The sequence below is a fragment of the Magnolia sinica genome, chromosome 11 (assembly GCF_029962835.1).
Source record: "Magnolia sinica isolate HGM2019 chromosome 11, MsV1, whole genome shotgun sequence".
Taxonomy (NCBI): domain Eukaryota; kingdom Viridiplantae; phylum Streptophyta; class Magnoliopsida; order Magnoliales; family Magnoliaceae; genus Magnolia; species Magnolia sinica.
Window position 1 is genome coordinate 9,902,168 of NC_080583.1, and position 20,991 is coordinate 9,923,158.

At 40.6% G+C, this 20,991-nt stretch overlaps 1 protein-coding gene across 1 annotated transcript in view; it reads left to right on the forward strand.

The window, feature by feature from the left end:
* LOC131218779 (probable sphingolipid transporter spinster homolog 2) overlaps window positions 1–20,991 on the forward strand; it is a 49,124-nt gene that overhangs the window by 21,871 nt on the left and 6,262 nt on the right. The window contains exons 10-12 of the mRNA XM_058213570.1: window positions 890–987; window positions 1,309–1,385; window positions 20,239–20,352. Coding sequence (XP_058069553.1) covers window positions 890–987; window positions 1,309–1,385; window positions 20,239–20,352 — 289 coding nt within the window. The remainder of the gene's footprint in view (window positions 1–889; window positions 988–1,308; window positions 1,386–20,238; window positions 20,353–20,991) is intronic.

A 20,991-nucleotide genomic window follows, 5' to 3' on the forward strand; every position in this document is an offset into this window, starting at 1 on the left:
GGTGTCCTGTTCCAGCTTTTACAATGTCTATTGTATTCTTATGTTTGCATAGATAAAATGTATTCTCTTTGAGTGTGTATATGGAATCTGGTAACACAATGGCTTGGACAGGAGTTTTTTTTTTTTTTTTTTTCTTCTTCTTATTTATTTATTGCTGGGACTGGATTAGCACATCTATGTGCTCATTGTTATTTTTCTATAATTTGCATGCAGTGTGTATAAAAACATTGAAAAGTAAGAATTTCTTATTAGCCAATCACTCACATTTAATCAAAATTCAGATTTTTGGTGCAGATTAAGATATTTTTTTTCATATGACCAGATGTATGGGTTGGAAAATACAAACACACACTATTATAAAGCAATCTAGGATCAAATTGAACGAGACCATTTTCTTTATAGCAACTTGACCTAAGTCATCAACACTGTCAGCAATATAAAGTCAAAATTTTGTTAAAATTCACTCAAATGACATATGGAAGAAGTGGCTTGGTTGGTATCCTAACAAACCCCTAAAGCAAAATACCAGTAACACTAGATAAAAATCTATTCCGCATTTATGAACAATAAGTCATTGGGTATAGGATCTGTTGCCTTAAGCATTCTGCAACTATTGCTGCATGTGCGCATGCACAGAAAGCATGTGTGCTCTGTGCGTCTTTCATACAAATTGTGTGTGTGTGTGTCCTCATTACAAATTATACATAATTTGTCTTTTTTACTTGATATGGCATGAATGGTCTGATATTCTGACGTAGCCTAATTTGATAGCGCAGCAACTATGTTTTAAACCTGGGAAGTTACATCTATTGCAATGATGAATAACAAATTGAAGTTTTAATGTCTAATACATAGCTTACCAGTTGGTTTCCTCTTTTGTTTATGGCAGGGCAAAAACTGCAGGCGAGATTCAGAATCAGTTTGCCAGGTTTTGGAAAGATATGAAAGTACTCTTGCTTGATAAGGTTTATGTTGTAAATGTTCTAGGTATTCTGCTACCCATTTTATCCCCGCAAAGTTCTTGTGCTTGTATGTTGATTTGAAGTTGTAAAATGATGTGCTTCTTATGCAAATGGTGCATGCTTCCATGGCGTATTTTTATGTTTCCATCTTGCATGTATGGGATATCCACTTTTTTCCTTATTTGATTTTTAAAATTCAATATGAGCGTAGGTGTGTTCATTAGTAGGAAAGTGACTGAAAATCTCATCTATTTTCCATATTGGGTTATTTTTATGTGTAATTAGTCAATCTCTCACCTTTGTAATGTACCTGTCTTATTCATTGATAAACAATTGTTTTTATCAGGGTACATAGCATACAACTTTGTCATTGGAGCTTATTCATACTGGGGGCCAAAAGCTGGTTATGAAATTTACCACATGGTAAGTCCTATCCATTCTTTGATGTGTTCTTTTTTGCCCATTTCGTTCTCGTAATTTCATTTCAATACAAACTAATTTCAGACATGTTACCGTCACCGCTAAAGATAAAATATTGTGAACACCCTTAATATTGGTGAACTCTATGTTGATAATTGCATGATGAGAAGATTTTAAATATGATTTTTTTAAAAAAAATTTATGTATAAATTAAGAAAACTGAATTTTATTAAAACAAGCCAAAAAGCAAACTCAACACAAACAAAACACTAAATTGCAGAGATGGCGGCCTAACTACATCCCCCAAGAAAGAAAAATTATAATCCTTGAGCTTCTCATAGTTGGAAGCCCATTCTATGATTAGGAGCCTTGCCCTTTGGGAAATGCTTTCCACCACTTGCTCTCATTTCGGAAACATCTAGCATCTCTCCTCCCCAAGGTGTTCCGTTGCGGCATCGGTGGGTGTAACAGTGCCCACCGTTACCAATACGGATACGCCCCATGTTGGCTGTAACGACTGATACAGGGTGTGTAACGGTGCAATTTTATTTTTTTTTGGGTCAAAAAATTATGGAAAAATATCCATTAAATCCAGAATATTTTAAATATTCCAAATATGCATTCATTTATAATTTGGAACATGTTTATGGTGGTGTAACGGTCCACTCTTTGGTGAGAATGCTATATCGGGCTGTCTGATGGATTTATGAACCTGACAACCTGAAATTAATTGCAAACCCTTTATATTTAGTTTTCTAACTATATATAATATCTATATATATTTACTATAATGAATGTAATACCAAAACATCTTATATTTTCAAGTTTTCCTTTTATTTATAATGCTAGTGCATTGCATACTTCGTGACTTACATACATTTCATTTCAATATATAGAGTTTAGGGACTTTTGTATCCTAACAATTTGATATCATTTCCCCCCCATAAATCTTTAAAAAAATTAAAATTAAATTGAGGTAAATAGTGTTGTCGATTCGGGGCTGATTTGGGGACCTTTTGATGGCCCAAACTAACCTCAAATTAATGCAATCTATTGGCACTTATCCCACTAATGGATTGGTGGATATTTATTGGACAGTGAAAAATGAAAAATATCAAATGGTCCTATTTCAAAAAACAAGTGTCTGCAAACTAATGGTGAAAATTGTAGGAGTTATTTAATTTTGGGATTGTTACTTAGCAACAATGGTCCCGAAATTTAATTGGTTAATTTTGAGTTGATATATACATCATGTATAAATTTCTAGTGCCATGTACTGGGGTCCACTCGATTATGTATTATATATCCATGTCATCCATCTGTTTTGGCAACTCATTTAAGGGCATTAGAAGAAAATAAGGTAAATCCAGATCTCAGGTGGACCACTAGTGGGCCAGGCGGGCCACCTTGATGTATTTGCATATCCATGCCATCAATCTATTTTGCCAACTCATTTAAAGGCATGGTCCAAAAATTTAGGTATATCTAAATCTTCGATGGACCACTAGTGAGTATCCCTTTAAAAGTGGGGCCCACCTTAAGGCTGATCCAAATCTCAGGTGAACCACAAACTAAGGATTTAATTCCCACCATAAAAAATTTCTTAAGACTTTTTTTTTTTTTTTTTTGATCAAGCTGTTATTTGTGTTCTCCCTTCATCAAGGTCAAAGTATATGTGACGTTATCAACAGGTTCGATGGAAAATAAACATTATAGTGGGCATTGGGAAGATTTTAACAATGGGCATTCAATCCCAACTGTGTGGTCCAATTGAGATTTGGATCCCTTCATTTCAAGGTTCTTGCCATGAAATAAACCTGAAAAATTGATGGACAATATGGATATACTACTCATAAATCAAGGTGGGCCCCACGTAACAAAACAATGCAAGTGCACCACAGAACATTTTTAAAAAAAATTGAAGTGCGTGGCTGTGAAACAACCACACAGTCCATTTGTTTTTCCAAGACCCAAAATGAAAATGAGAGAGAGAGAGAGAGAGAGAGAGAGAGAGAGAGAGAGAGAGAGAGAAGAAGAAGAAGAAGAAGAAGAAGAAGAAGAAGGCAACAGCAACTGCTGCTGCTGCAACAGGGCCGCAACTGCAGCAGCCCGAGAAGAAGACGAAGAAGAAAAGAAAGAAAAAAGGTATTTTTTTTTTCTTCCATTTTTTCCTATTTTCTTTAGGGTTATGGCCCGTAATAGCTGTTTTGGTACCGTAACGGCCGTTACAAACCCCAAAAGCCGAGGTGCCCCGTTTCGGGGCTGTATCGCGTAACGGTATCAATCGTTACCGTTACGTATCGTCCGTTACGGCCAGTACGTAACTGATTTTGAATACCTTACTCCTCCCAAACAAACCACCAAATAGCGAGGATGGACATTCTCTGTATCAATGTCCTTTCTTTTCCCAAACTAATCCCATGCCAATCTCCCAATAGATCACCTGCCGAAGCCGGAAGGGACCACATTACTCCAAATCGGGACAAAATATTAGACCAAATGGTCCCAATAAACCGGCAGTGAACGAATAAACGGTCCACCGTTTCCTCGTCTCCCATATAGCATAAGCAAATGTTTGGGATAATCATAGCTCGTTTTCAGAGATTATCAACAGTCAGAACCTTTTGCTCCCAACCAACCAACCAAAGGTCGTGATCTTGGGAGGAACTTGATAGTGCTAGACATGCTTGGTGTTTGACTCCTCTTTCCAAGGAATTCTTGGTGAGGTAGGAATAGAGAGACTAGACCGAAAATGCACTTGATTTATCAAATCTCCAAATCATGTAGTCCAAAGAGGATGACTCCGGGCGGCAAAGATGAATGTGATTAAGTAGATCTGCAAATTCATCTATCTCCTCATCTCGAAGATATCTTTTGCATGGAGGTTCCCAAATCACCTGTCCTCCTTCAAAAGAGAAACAATTGGAAACAAGAACAGAAGGGTTCGGCACGAGGTGGTAAATACTAGGAAAGTCTTCTTTCAACATGGATTCTCCTACCCATACATCTGTCCGAAAATTAATTCTCTCCATTGCCAAGAGGAAAACCAACACTTTCAAGAAATGGCACCTTAAAGGAGATAACGCCTCTCCACAAAGCTGACAATTTGTAAAGAGAAATGTCCCTTGTCCACCACTTGACCTCTGTGCACCCATATTTAGCTTTGATGACCTTTTTCCAAAGCAACTCTTCTTCATTTCCAAACCTCCACAACCATTTTCCTAGCAGCGCCATGTTCATAGCTTTAAGATCTTTGACCCCTACACCACCTTCTTTGTAGGATTTGCAAACCTCATTCCATCCCAAAAGGTGAAATCTCTTTTTATCTTCCATCCAATGCCATAGGAAATCTCACCGCAACTTCTCTAGCTTGGACATAACCGACATCGGGCACCTGACTATTGACATGAAGTAAAGAGGAAGATTTGAGAGAGCTGCCTTTGTCATTGTTATGCGACCCCCTAGAGATAGGTATTGACATTTCCATCTAGCTAGACACTCGTTGAATTTTTTGATTATGCTATCCCAATAGTAATTTGGTGGTTTTCCAATACACAGAGGAAGACAAACGAAGGTCGATGGAAGCATGCCTACCTCACGACCAAAAGAGTCAGCCGATGACCAAAGCTCGACATCCTCTACTAGAGCTCTACACGAGTCCAACCGAGTCGAGCTTGGCACAGCTCGACCCAGTTCGACCACTAGCTGACCCTAGCTCAAACTCGGCTCGGATTGGTCCTTGAGCCTGATTGGCCAGCTCGGCTCGGTTCGGTTAGCAGCTCGGGCCAGTTCGAGCCAAGATCGAACCTCTGCGGCATTTTCTCAAACACATAGAGTGCACCTTCAATTTCTCACAGTATGTAAAACAACAGCAGCAGTTCACGGGTATTTTGTCAAACACTCAGTAGGTAACATCATACCTTCCTCACCACTAGCCAACACTTCGTTGAGTCATTTCATCAAACACTTGGTGAGCAACATCAACCGAGTCACTGAACTGGTTTGATTCGAGTTGGGGTTCAATCCGAGTCGAGTAGCGATCGGGCAAGCTCGAACTTGGCTCGAAATTTTTTCGAGCTAAAAAAATCAGCTCGAACTCAGCTTCAAACCGAGTCGAATCAAGCTTTTTCAAGTCGAGTTGAGTAAGCTAACCGAGCTAACTTGGTTCGTGTACAGCTCTATCCTCCACAAGCATCTCGAACATCTTGCTTTTCTTTGTATTAACGTTAAGACCTGACATTGCATCAAAGCAGCGAATAATCGTTCTAAGGTTGTCTACCTTGGCCATCTCAGCATCGCAAAAAAGAAGAGCATTATCCACAAATTGAAGATGTGAGATCGGGAGGCTCCATTCCTTCCACCTTGAAACTGCGAAAAATTCCTTCTTCCTAGCCTCTAATCAACATCCTTAACAGGGCTAATGGATCCCCCTGGCGTACACCTCTAGTGCTTTTGAAAAATCCTTTGGGGGATCCGTTAAGCAGAACCAAGTATCGCTTGATGCAGGACATGGAAAATTAAATATGATATGCAAGATTGCAGGCTTAGATCACACCAATTCAGAAACAAATACACAAATTCCACATCCCACATAAAAATCCAAACATTCAATTAAAGGGGAATCTATGCGGGTCCAAGCCGACACAGGCTAGGACTGGACCAATAAAATTATAAACCAAACAATGTCAAAGGGAAATAAAATCAACTACTCATGCATAAAAATCAGTCCCTAATCCAAGGGATTCCCTAATTTCAATTCAAGGAACCCTAAGGTGATAAAAAGGGGCAAATCAATTAGGGATCATGTAATATAGGGTTAGGATTCATGAAAAAATGACTATGAGAGGATAAAGAGGATAAAAACCTGAGCCAAAAGATGATCCCGCGTGTGGACAACAACAATGGCCCAAACGGACGTGCGTGTGATCCCAGCCGCACATGTGTGGGGCCCACTATTCAGAAAAAGGCCACCTTGGCCCTGGTCAGCCAGGGATGGACTCCAAAACCTCCAAATTTCAGCTCGATCCGATGTACGGTTTGTGCGTGGTGCTCCGCCAAAGTTTCAGCTCGCCTGCGGGCCGAAATCTGGAAACCTGCTTCAATGAAGAAATCTGATGCAACAAAAGGACAAATTCAAAGTACGGATGGTGGGGAAGATGGAAAAAAAAGATGATGGAAGATGGGGGTGAATTGGGATCGATGTGGCTTCGCACCACGGTAGTTAGCCCTTCGAAAAGGGAGGGCTTCGCACCCACTTTTGAATTCTTCCACAACTCACGAAGAGAGCAGAAAAATAAAGCAGAATTTTTTTTTATTAACTTCAATGAAAAGAACTACAAAGGGTGCCTATTTATAGGGAGAACCCTATACCCAAAAACTCGCACCATGTGCGACACCTATTACTTGGCGATGAAGTAAACTAAAATAAAAACCAAACAAGGAAATCTAAAGCGTTCACGATGTTCTAAATAATAACAATAAGCAAAACTTAAAATATAAAACCAATCCGACGAGTGGGCCACGATCATGAGATCCCATGGTGGGCTTTTCTTGACTATCGGGCCACTTTTCTGAACCAAAACTTGTCTTCTAGTTAGGAGGCCCTTCCTGGACGTCGTCATCGAGCCAAATCGATGGTGGGGTCCTCCTTCTGCGTACGTACGTGCGTAGGGGTGGTGGTGTGCGGGCGTGCGTGTGCACGATGTCCTCATCAACTCTCCCCGGCTGCGAAGATTTCGCCACTGGCGAAATAAAACTCCTGAACCGCTCTAGGATGTCTGGATCAAGTCTCTGAAGCTCCTCCTCAGTGAGCCACGTGCTGTCCGAAGTTGGGCGTGACTTCCATTTAACTAGGTATTTCTGAAACCCGCCATCCGACGTGGAAATTATCTCATGGTCCAAGATATCCTCTATTTCCTCTCTGGGTGTGTGAAGGCTAGGTATGGAAGGCAGAGGCTGGGATGAAAGGTCGGGAAGAGGCCATGGATCAAAGGGTAAGGTTGGGACATCAGGATGGGTGGGCGAAGGGCTGGACAAAGTATCAGTGGGTCCCTGAAAAGCAACTAGATCCTCCACGTTGAATGTGGAACTAATTCCCATGGAAGGTTGAAGATTTACCTCATACCTATTGAGACCGTTTCGCTTTATAATTTTGAAGGGCCCAACGCTACGCACGTGTAACTTACGAACGGCCCCTGGAGGGTACCGCTCGGGCCTGGTGCGGACCATCACAGAGTCCCCAATATTGAATTATTTGAAACGTCTATGTTGATCTGTAGAAAATTTGTAATGTTCGTTACTAGTAGTGATCTTTCGCCTGATTTCTTAATGCAATGCATGTATGTGATGCACAAAAGACTCTGCAGACTCTGATGGCCTATGAGACAATGACATGGGGATAAGATCAATAGGTTTCCTAGGCTTATAACCAGTAACGACTTCAAAAGGACTTAGACCTGTGGACCTATTGACAGAACTATTGTATGCAAACTCGGCTATGGGTAGTACGGCGTCCCATGTCCTGGTATGCTCCCCCACTAAACATCGAAGTAAACTCCCTAGGCTCCTATTAACCACCTCAGTCTGGCCATCGGTCTGAGGGTGGTAAGCAGAAGAAAACTGGAGCCTAGTATTCATCATGTGCCATAGTGTCTTCCAAAAGTAACTCATAAATCTCACGTCACGGTCAGACACTATGGTTTTTGGTAACCCATGCAGTTTGACAACCTCACTAAAGAATAGCTTGGCAACATGAGAGGCGTCGGAGGTCTTAGAACAAGGAATGAAGTGGGCCATTTTAGAGAAACGGTCCACGACAACAAATATGGAGTCATGCTTTCGAATAGTCTTTGGAAGTCCAAGCATGAAGTCCATACTGATGTCCTGCCAAGGGATGAATGGGACTGGCAAAGGTGTATATAATCCTGTATTCTGTTTCCTTTGCTTTGCCAGTTGACAAGTACGACATTGCCCTATAATTTTGGCCACGTCCCGCTTGAGGCTTGGCCAATGAAATCTATCCTCCACTAGGGCAATGGTCTTGTCACGACCGAAATGACCTGCAACCCCCCCTGAATGTAACTCCCAGACAAGAAAATCGCGAAGGGAGGTGCGTGGTATGCACAAGCGGTCACTCCTAAACAAATATCCGTCCAAAATCAAATACTCACTGTTAGCTCCTGATGGACTCTCTAATAAAGACGTATACACAACTCCAAAATCTGGACACTCAGAATACTCTTCTTTGATGCGCTCAAGGCCCGTAACTTCAACGTTCATGGAGTTGAGTAATGCGACTCGACGACTCAACGCGTCGGCAGGTTTATTCTCTACACCGGCCTTGTGCTTAAGCACAAAAGTGTACTCTTGAAGGAATTGAACCCACTTAGCGTGCCTGGGGCTTAATTTCTTTTGAGAGTTTAAGTATTTTAAGGCCTCGTGATCTGAGAACAAGACGAATTCTTGCGGTAATAGGTAATGTCGCCAATGGCGTAGTGATTGCACTACCGCGTAGAATTCCTTGTCATAGGTGGAATATCTTTGCTTCGCCTCATTCAGTTTCTCACTAAAAAAGGCGACAGGGTGCCCTTCCTGGCTAAGTACTCCCCCTATGCCGACTCCTGACGCGTCACATGCGACTTCAAAAGCTTTTGAAAAATCTGGAAGTCGCGTAACTGGAGCTTCGGTCATCTTGACCTTTATCTCCTTGAAGGCCTTCGAGGCGGCCTTTGTCCATTGAAACTCTCCCTTTTTTATGCAGTCCGTGATGGGAGCCACAATGGAACTGAAGCCTCGAATGAACCGCCTATAAAAGGTGGCTAAGCCATGAAAGCTGCGCACCTCATGAATATTGCGGGGTTCAGGCCAATTAACGATGGCCTTGACCTTCTCGGGATCCGCCGATACGCCCTCAGCTGACACAATAAAACCTAAGAAGATCACACTACTAGACAAGAACGCGCACTTCTTTAGGTTGGCGTACAACTTCTCGGCCTTAAGGATCCCACAAACCTGCCTCAAATGGTTGAGGTGTTGCTCCTTAGTCATGCTATAAATCAAGATATCATCAAAGTATACGACCAGAAACTTCCCCACGAAGGGTCTCAACACTTGGGTCATCACACGCATGAAAGTGCTTGGGGCATTAGTTAACCCAAAAGGCATAACTAGCCACTCATATAGCCCATCCTTCGTCTTGAAGGCCGTCTTCCACTCATCACCAGGGCGTATACGGATTTGGTGATACCCACTTTTGAGGTCGATTTTTTAGAAGATAGTAGCATTAACCATCACATCTAGCATGTCATCAAGACGCGGTATGGGAAATCGATACTTGATTGTAATTTTGTTGATGGCCCTACTATCAATACACATCCTCCATGTGTCATCCTTCTTAGGTGTAAGAAGGGCGGGCACGGCACACGGACTCATGCTCTCTCGAATGAAACCCTTCTCTAGGAGTTATCAACTTGCCTCTTCAACTCGGCGTGCTCCTTCGGGTTCATTCTCGTAATGTGGGAGGTTTGGTAGAGTTGCCCAGGGATTAAATCAATGACATTGTATATCCCTCATAAGGGGAAGCTCATTCGGTAAATCATCAGGAAAAACATCACGAAACTCATGTACTACCTGAATGGCCTCAGTGGGTAACTCTACGCTAGTATCTGGTACACTCTCCCTAGCCACAAGGGCGTATATCATCGAGTCCGCCTCCGTCTCTCGCTCAAAGTCTTTGGCATTCAAAATATGGAGTGGTTTGGACTTGGACTTCGACTCCTTCACTTCTTTTGGGCCGCTCACACCACTCTGTGTGGTGAACTCTTTTCCAGTTGTATTCTTGGGTGGTAGAGGATTTAGCTTGACCTTCTTGCCCTCAAACCAGAATGTACACACATTTGAACGACCAAATATGGTAACATCCCTGTCATAGAGCCACGGCCTACCCAGAATGACATGGCCCACATCCATAGGAACAACATCACACCAAATTGTGTCTTTATAAGATCCGAACTAAATAGGGACAAGACAGCGGTGCGAGACTGGAATGGATGTTTCATCAACCCAAGAGACTCTATAGGGCTGAGGATGGGCTTCCAGCTTCAAGCCCAAACGACTCACAGTGCTAGTGGATGCCACGTTGGCACAACTACCACTATCCACGATCATCTTACAGCTCTTTTCCCCACATTTTGCATAAGTGTAGAAGATCGTGTTGCGGCGCCAGTCATCAGTGTTCTTGGCTTGAGCTAGGGCGCAACGCACAATTGCGAGGGTCAAAGACTCTTGTGCTCCCTCTTCCTCATCACTAGGGGTTCCGACTGGCTCATATTCCTCCTCCTCACTATCACTCTCTGGGGGCACTACTTCTACTTGCCCATCAATAAGGAGTACTTTGGTGCCCTCTCTCGTGCCGCACTGGTGAGCAAAGTGACCAAACCCCTGACACCTAAAACACCTAGTGGCCCCACTTCCACGTGAACTAGACCCGACAATCTCTTTACCCTTATCATCCTTAGGTCTGGGCTGAACATTAGGGGAAGGTTTGTTTTGAAATCCCGTGTTAGGTCTAGCCCCAGAGGGGTTGGCCTTAGTACCGGATGCGCGAAAGTCAAACCGCCTTCCCACAAATGCTTTAAGGTATTGCTCGACATCTAACACTACTTAGTACAACTGTTCGATAGTGTCTATATCTTTGGCGAGCAATTCTCTCCTAATGTCAGGACGGAGGCCCATTTTAAAACGAGCAAGGGTGAGTACAGGATCCTCATCAACCTCACAGCGGGTCGAGTACTCTTCAAATTTCTCAATATAGTCAGCAACACTCATGGAACCTTGTCGAAGAGACTACCACTCCTCAATCAACCGCATACGATAAAAGAAAGGGAGGTACTTCTCTTTCAGCGTTTCTTTTATTTCTCCCCAATGGACTATTGGAAGTTCCTTCGCTCTTTCTTTTTTTCGCTCAACCGTCGCCCAAAACCTCTTTGCTTGACCCACAAGCTTCATCTTGGCGAATCGGACTCGTCGAGCATCCGACATATCATACTACTCAAAATAGTGGTCCATATCCGCCAATCAATCTAAAAAAGCTTTAGGGTCCAAGTGGCCATCAAAAGTAGGAGCATCTACCCTAACTCCCTTGAGGAGTTGTGTATCTGGGTCATATTGATTATGATGTCCCTCACGGGGTGGGTGCACAGGTACGTGCCCATGACCACCTCCTTGGCTGCCTCCATTCCTTGGTCTAACCTCCTGACCAACTGCCTAAGATTGGGCATCCTCCCCAGTGGTGGGGTTGACCCTGAAGGAGGCCTGTATTTCTTCGAGACGTTTATCTATGTGTTGTTCCAAATGCTTATTCAAGGACTCAACTTGCTGGGCTAACTTGGCCACTGTTTCTTGTAGTTGCTCCATGTTTAGTGTGGGGTGCAAACCGAAGCCGCGACCCGTACGTGTGGGCATACACTGACTTGCTCAACCTAAGGATCTGCTTATGACAACTATATGCGTCTAAAAACTAAATGACCCTACGAGACTCTATATGAAGGTGACTACACACTGTTACTAAAATTCAGCTATATATGATGGACTGAATGCATGAAGGACTCAAACAAACTAAACCCTAAATATGTGGTGAATTCCCTTACAAGAACCCATAGGCTTTGATACCAAATTTGATGCAGGACATGAAAAATTAAATATGATATGCAAGATTTCAGGCTTAAATCCTACCAATTCAGAAACAATCACACAAATTCCACATCCCATATGAAAATCCAAACATACAATTAAAAAGGAGAATCTATGCGGGTCCAAGCCGACACAGACTAGGACTGAACCAATAAAAATTATAAACCAAACGATGTCAAAGGGAAATAAAATCAACTACTCATGCATAAAAATCAGTCCCTAATCCAAGGGATTCCCTAATTTCAATTCAAGGAACCCTAAGGTGATAAAAAGGGACAAATCGATTAGGGATCATGTAATTTGGGGTTAGGATTCATGAAAAACGGTTATGAGAGGATAAAAACCTGAGCCAAAAGATGATCTCGTGTGTGGACAACAATAATAGCCCAGACGGATGTGCGTGTGATCCCGGCCGCACATGTGTGGGGCCCACTATTCAGAAAAAGGCCACCTTGGCCCTGGTCGGCTAGGGATGGACTCTAAAACCCCCAAATCTCAGCTCGATCCAATGTACGGTTTGTGCGTGGTGCTCCGCCGAAGTTTCAGTTCACCTGCAGGCCGAAATTTGGAAACCTGCTGTAATGAAGAAATCTGATGCAACAAAAGGACAAATTCGAAGTACGGATGGTGAGGGAAGATGGAAAAAAAGATGATGGAAGATGGGGGTGAATTGGGATCGATGTGGCTTTGCACCACGGTAGTTAGCCCTTCGAAAAGGGAGGGCTTCGCACCCACTTTTGAATTCTTCTACAACTCACGAAGAGAGTAGAAAAATAAAGCAAATTTTTTTTATTAACTTCAATGAATCAAAAGAACTACAAAAGGTGCCTATTTATAGGAAGAACCCTATACACAAAAACTCGCATGATGTACGACACCTATTACTTGGCGATGAAGTAAATTAAAATAAAAACCAAACAAGGAAATCTAAAGCGTTCACGATGTTCTAAATAATAACAATAAGCAAAACCTAAAATATAAAACCAATCCGACGAGTGGGCCACGATCATGAGATCCCATGGTGGGCTTTTCTTGACTATCGGGCCACTTTTCTGAACCAAAACTTGTCTTCTATCTAAGAGGCCCTCCTTGGACGTCGTCATTGAGCCAGATCGATGGTGGGGTCCTTCTGCGTACGTACGTGCGTAGGGGTGGTGGTGTGCGGGCGTGTGTGCGCACGATGTCCTCATCAACTTTCACGCGCTTCCTGATCCACTTCTCCATCTCTCCTTGAACCCAAGGCAATGCATCATATCCTCCAAGAAGTCCCAGTTGATGCAATCATATGCCTTCTCTAAATCCAGCTTGCATATGATACCTTTTTCTCTCGCTCTGTGCCTTGAGCCCGAGCATTCGTGTGCAATAAGAGCGCTATCGATGATTTTCCGGCCCATAATAAAAGCAACTTGGCTAAAATCTTATAGGGGCCTCCAATTAAGCTAGTAGGCCTAAATTCCTTCAGGGATTCCGCACTAGATACCTTCGGGATGAGTGTGATAAAGAAAGCACCAAGTTCGGAAGAGATCCGACTCAGACATGAATTCCAAAACATCCTATTTAACTGTCTTCCCAAAAGACTTGATAGAACACCATCGGGAAACTATCCAGGCCTAGGGCTTTTTCTGGCCCCAAAGAGTCTATGGCACTTTAACCTCTTCTACAAAGAAGGGGCACTTAGAGAAAAGACACAACATCTGTCGACAATCTTTTAAAGTTAAGAAAATCAAGTCTTGGTCTATTCCAAGTCTCCCTTTCAAGGAAATCACCGTAGAACCAGGAAACCTCTTCGGCTCTTCCAATATGATAACATGGTTGCTTAAGAATTATAATTTTCTTTTAGATTGTTTACTCAGTTTGTGCCTGAACTTGTAGTTAAAATTCCAATTTTGGGGTTAGAATCATCTGAATGATTCATATCGCCATCTTCAAGCTATATTATTTGGGAGCTTATCTCCATCTTTGCTCATTTCTTAGATGTTTTTAGCACCATCTCAGGAAATGATTTGGGCAAATGTAATTTGTTATATATCAGTGAAGTTGCATTTCTCAAACATTATCTGTACCATTCATTTTGCAGATACTCTAGCACTATCTCCCAATATGATTCCAGCACATCTATCCTGTTAGATCTGTAGAGTTGCATTTTTCATTTTGTATCTACCCTCAATTTGTTAGCTTGATCTGCTACTTCTGTCACTGCCATGCACTCCACCTTTGTTGTAGACATTATTACCATGGACTGCAATGTAGATTTCCAGGTAAAATTCCAGGTAAAAAGTCCATTAGTGAGCATGAAAACAACCTGCAGTATTCATCCTTTTATTTAAGTCTGCAGCAAAATCAGTATCCACATACACCCTGTGATTTCCAATAATTGTTCATTCTGAACATAGTACCAACATTCGTTGTGCCCTTCAAGTAAGTATCCATTTCAGTGCATGCCAATGCTCCTTTATCAGGTTTACCATGTACACACTCATCACCACACTGACAACTTGTGATTCATTTGACCTATCGCAGACCATAACATACAATCTTCTACTTATTACACTTGTATAGGGAAGACGTGTATTCCTTTCTTCATTTGTAGTAGGAGATAAAGCTGTGGGAAGTTTTGAAATGATCTGCTGCTTTATGCTTCTTCATCTTCTTCTTCTTCTTCATGTTTCTATCAAGTTGCCTAGAACCTTCTTGATGAGCTAACCACAACATGCCCCTTCCCTGTCTTTGTGAATTTTTATTCCTAAAATTTTCCTTACAGCATCTGGGTCCTTTCTATGAATTGCCTAGGTCTTTCATCTTGTATTTGCTACTTGGTCGAATCTTCGACTTGTTGATTTCAGACATACTTTTTGTATCAATCAGCATGTCATCCACACACGATGCTAGAATAATGTATGGATCACCATCAAGCAACTTGAAGTAGACATACCAGTGATATTTACTTTTAGCAATCCTTTATATATATATATATAGAGTTACATGAACCTTCCACCCGAGTGGCGATCTCACTTTGGAACACGCTTCACACTCATGTTCTTGCTCCCTCCTCGTACCTGTTTATAACATTTTGAAATAGACGCCTCCCAGCTCCACACTCAAATTTGTTGTGGCTTCACTTCACGCTCATACATACTGAAGGCCATAGAAAAAGTACTTCTATCTGCAAGCTTGACATTCTTTACTTTTCATCTCAAAACTTTTTTGCTGATGCAGAAGGAACCTCTCCTTTTAACTCAATGTGACATATCCAATACAAATGAGCATTACTTGATGTGTATTTTAGTAGAAGCGAGAAGATAATATAAGTTCATGCCTTCCTTCTATGCTAACCTTCGGCTACCAATTGTACCTTGTGTTTTCCCAGTAGCCAACAAACCATTTTTCTCTCATTAGACCCATTTGTAAATTGTAGCCAAGTGCTCACTTTTCCATGGGCAACTTCACTGGGTCCCATATTTACACATACCTTTTTTATTTCATTCTTCCATTTGCTGTTTCTTAATATTAAGCAACTCCATGAATCATTGTCATCGGGGTCAGGGTCAGTTACATGAATCCTGTTCCACCATTCCATTCTATCAAGGGCCATACCTTCGGTGAGAATGGTTTAAAGTCCCTTCTCTATTAGGACAACTCCACTAAACTTTAACATATATTCAGGCCTGGACTAGGGGCTGAACCCGTTGTGGGCCAATGTAATAGCTGTGACATACTTTCTTTTCTTTCTTTTTCTTTTTTTCTTTTTTTTTTTTGAAAGCTGTGATATACTTATATTGGTCAATTTTTCTTAAAGCATATTACGAACTGGATATCAGGCGATATAATCATCATTGTGGTCATTATGGAATGATATTTTTGGAATATCTATGCGTGCGTACATGCGTGGCTTAGCCTTAATGCTATGCAGCTCGTGAAAATAGCTCATGTCATATGTAGCCTACACTACATGCTACATAACTCACATTACAAGTTATTTTTCACCACAACATTGAAATCAATTAATGTTTTCAATAATTTGTTACATTTTTCTATTTTCAATAATTAAAAAAAAATGGTTAATCTTTTCAATGCTTTGAGTAAAATAATATAAATAACAATATTAAATAAGTTTCGTTGCTCCTTCTTTACCTTTATACTTAATCATTGCCCTTTCCTAATACTTTAGGTTGCTTTTGGTTGCACCAAATATCATGAAATTTTGTTAAATTTCATTATTAATCAGTCTAATTTGGTGTAGAATATCATGAAATTCATGCAACCAAGCGCAACCTTGATTAAAAATCTAGAAGTGGCATGTAGCTTACACCTCATGCTTTAGAGGGGTGAATGCTACCCTACACGCTATTCGCTGTTTAAAACACTGGTATACACTACCATTATAATATTTTAAAGATATTTAATTTACTGCTAAATGTAATTATCTTAATTAAGCTTAATTAATTAAATTCACGATTGGCAAAACAGTGGCTCTAACTAATCAAAACAGTAGCGTATGCCTCATGCTTCAGAGGGGTGAACGCTACCCTACACGCTATTTGCTATTTAAAACACTGGTATACACTACCATCATAATATTTTAAAGATATTTAATTTACTGCTAAATGTAATTATCTTAATTAAGCTTAATTAATTAAATTCATGACCGGCAAAAAGCGGCTCTAACTAATCAGAATAATGCTTGTTATGACACAATGTGTTGACTTGTTATCGACCATAACAACCATTGTATTGCAAACCATTATTCTAACCCCTCAACGTAACGAGGATTGCCCCAATACTGTTATAACACCGTCACTACTGTAGATTGGGCAAGCAGACCACTCATTCAAGCTTCTGCAACAAGTATGAAGAAGTACTACTGTACACCCTTAGGGCCTATTTGGTATTCACTGTTGAAAAGGGGGGAAAAAAATAAAAATTGATGCATATTTCAATAAAATGCAGTTATGAAAACTTAGTTCCAAAATTTGATTTTATTTAGAAAGGTTGTTTAGTTGACACCATATATTTTATACATTTTCATGGCCATCGATTAGATGGCTAGGATCATTCGTTCAAAAAAGAAAAGATTTGGACCTGCATGATGGACTATTGAGATCACTAACCAGACCTATTATGATCAATATGGAACGTCCATTTTCAGTCCATAAAGTGTTATAGGAAATTCACTTCTGTCTTGAATCCAAATGATACCACCATAAATCTGAGAGTATTCAACATTCATGGTCCGGAATCCAGACTACCCATAAGTATGACATCATTGGCAATTTGGATTCAATAAAGGACTGCCCATCACCTTTTGTTGCACCAAGCATGATGTGTTGACTTGTGATCAACCATAACAACCATTGCATTCCAGACCATTATTCTAACCCCTCAATGTAATGAGGATTGCCCCAATACTGTTATAACACCATCACTACTGTAGATTGAGCAAACAGAGCACTCACTCAAGCTTCTCATTTAAGTTTCCGCGACAAGTATGAAGAAGTATTACAGTACACCCGTAGGGCCTATTTGGTATTCACTCTTGAAAAGGGAAACAAAATTGATGCATATTTCTATGAAATGCAAATTACGAAAACTTAGTTCCAAAATTTAATATTATTTAGAAAATTTCATAGCCACTGATTAGATGGCTAGGATCATTCGTTCAAAAAAGCAAGGATTTGGACATGCATGATGGACTATTCAGATCACTAATCAGACCTATTAAGATCAATATGGAACGTCCAATATCATTCCATGATTGGATAGTTAGTATCATATAGTCTTATAGGAAATTCACATCTGTCTTGAATCCAAATGATCCCACCATAAATCTTGAGAGTATTCAACATTCATGGTCCAGAACCCAGATTACCTGAAAGTACAACATCATTGACAATTTGGATTCAATAAACGACCATCCATCACCTTCTGTTGCACCAAGCACGAGCTAGGCCATTAATATGTAAAAGGTATTATCTACAGTGTACAAGAATCTTGATGGCCACTGATCATTTAGGAATAATGGTTGAGATGTATGTCAACACTAATGCATTCAAGGTGTACCAACGAAGAAAGCGTCAACCACAAGTGCCGTCCTTGTGGATAGGCGACTATTGAGGAGCTGAAGACCTTTCACATGTGATTGGACATATCGAAGACCCCACTTAGGGAAGACACATGTGAAGGAAGATTGGAGAAAGAAGACCGAACGCCCAAACTTTCCCATACTTATGTTATTTGCGCGTTTTTGACTTAATTAGGGGTCTTTTAGTAATTTTATATCTTTATTTGCTTATCCTAGAGGTATTTTAGTAATTTTATGTCTTTATTTGCTTATTTAAGTGGGGTAAAGCCCTAAACTCGAATTTAATTATTGATTAATGAAAAGCAAACCCTTTGGTTGCCTCCTTCCTCTCTTCTCTCTAATGGTGCTTCTTCTCTCCCCTTGATCTTCTTCTTCTAATTTCTTCTTGTGCCCCTCCAACTTCTTCAAGGTAATAATTTTTTTCCTTCTATTTTTCAGTTTTGGCTAATCCTTCTTTGATGAAAATCTTGAGAACCGATCTAAACCCTAAATTCCCAAATTCTCAAATCCCTAATCCAAGAAACTTCTTGGTTCTTCGGACTAGTAATCTTCATTGATCGATTGGGTGTGACCATGCAAGATCGGGAGGTCTCATCCCTCGCCGGATCCAACCCAAGTAGTAATTGAATTCCATAATCCATGGTTGTAGTGATGGCCCGCTCCATTGCATATTTCCTTTATGATTTTCTCAGTTATGATGATTATTGTTAGAATTTTAGATCATTTATTCCTTTTATTTCCGCTGTTTAATTGTGTCCATGAGCATGCATCATAATTAGGGCTGTCTTGCGTTGAGATGTATGTCAACACTAGTGCATGGGATAATGATGATGTTTTTAATCACTGAAATTTTAGTTTAGGAATAACGGTTGAGATGTGTGTCAACACTAATGCATGGATAATGAAGATGTTTTTAATCACTGAAATTTTAGTTGTGGGAACAATTTCTGATGGGATCACAAATGAGTGGTCTGGATCATCTCCCAGTAGGGCGGACCAAGAACCTCATAGAAAGCCTCGAAAAGTATATAGTGTAGGATTTTGGAAGACCAGCTGCAATAATGAATTTCTGAGAACTCTTGGCTGATTCTCGTGTAAAAAACTTGACTTGGGGCCTGCTGTGATGTCTGTGACATCCACTTCATCCATCAATTATGCCAGCTCATGTTAGGATATGATCCCAAAAGTCAGGCAGATCCAAAACCCAAGTGGGCCACACCACAGGAAACAGTGGGGATGGAAACACCCACCATTGAAACCTTTTGCACCCACCATGATGTTTATGTGCCATCCAACCCATTCATAAGGTGATTCCCACCAGGATGAAGAGAAAACACAATTATCAGCCTGATCCAAAACTTTTGTGGGCTTGGGAAGGTTTCGATGGTGGGCTTTAATTCCCACTGTTTCTTGTGGTGTAGCCCACTTGAGTTTTGGATCTGATTCACTGTTGGGCTCAGATCCTCAAATGAGCTTGAGAAGCTGATGAATGGAGTGGATGTGCACAGAAATCACAGTGGGCACCGTGGAGCTTTGGGCACATAGATCTGCGTGAAAGAGGTGATACAGGAAAAGGAAACGTGTCCGCGAAGAGGCAGGGCCTAAAAATGGAATTTTTTTTGAGAAAAACGAGATCCTGGCTGTTTTTATCTCATCCAATTTTAATGCTGATTCTATGTTTAAATAAATAGATTCAATACAAAAAGTGGCTACCAAACGTAAGGTTTCTCAAAAAATCATTCAGGAGATTGGCAGAAATGCAGGAGCACATTTTTAGGCATCTACCAAACAGGCCCTTAGATTTTTTGTATAGGTCAGTGCAACCTCGTATGTGGTAACAAGCTATAAAAACTGTTTAATTCTATCCAAGTTTCTGGATATATGTAACGTTTAAAATCCAGCTAGCAATTGGTATATATGTTTTGGTTCATTTTCAGCATCTTTACCTAAACTCCTTTTGTTAAGATAATAATACATGTATAAACCCTTTGTATTTATTTTGTCCATATGTACATGAAGTATTCTCATTATCAATGTCAAAAGCCATTTCTTGTTGCTTTACTTTTTAACCATAGGTTCTCTTGGCAGAGTAATGCAGATTTGTTATTTGGAGGGGTTACAATCGTGTGCGGAATCTTTGGAACATTATCTGGAGGCTACATTCTTGATAGCATGAACCCTACAATCTCCAATGCTTTTAAGGTAAATGTGGTTTCATAAAGACGATATCTTTTTGCAATTCACCGATGTTTGACATTTTCATATTATACATTGCCGCAAGTAATCGAATTCATTTTGAGTAGATGTGGATGCAAATATCAATTTAAATATCCGGTCTATTATCTTTGATGATCACACATGCATACTGAAACAATGTTGAAGGATGGCCCACTAGAGTTTTGGATTAGAGTAAAAGTTGGACCTTGAGGGTTTCATGGGGTGCTACATCAGGCGAACAATTCAAATTTTGGGCTCATATCACCAAAAATGAGTTCTCAAAAAGTCATAAATCACAATGGGCTCCATATAGCCCTTGCTTAGATCGATTTCCATCCAGGCAGGGCATGACATAGTCCACTTCTAGTCGGCCACACAACTTTGCCAAAATGCCAAAAGTCTCATCCTTCTTTTATATATATATATATATATATATATATATATATATATATATATATATATATATATATATATATATATATATATATATATGAGAGAGAGAGAGAGAGAGAGAGAGAGAGAGAGAGAGATGCTCAACTACGCACAGGTTCGCACGGGAATCGGTTCTCATGAGAACTTTTGAGAACTCATATTATACATTGCCGCAAGTAATCGAATTCATTT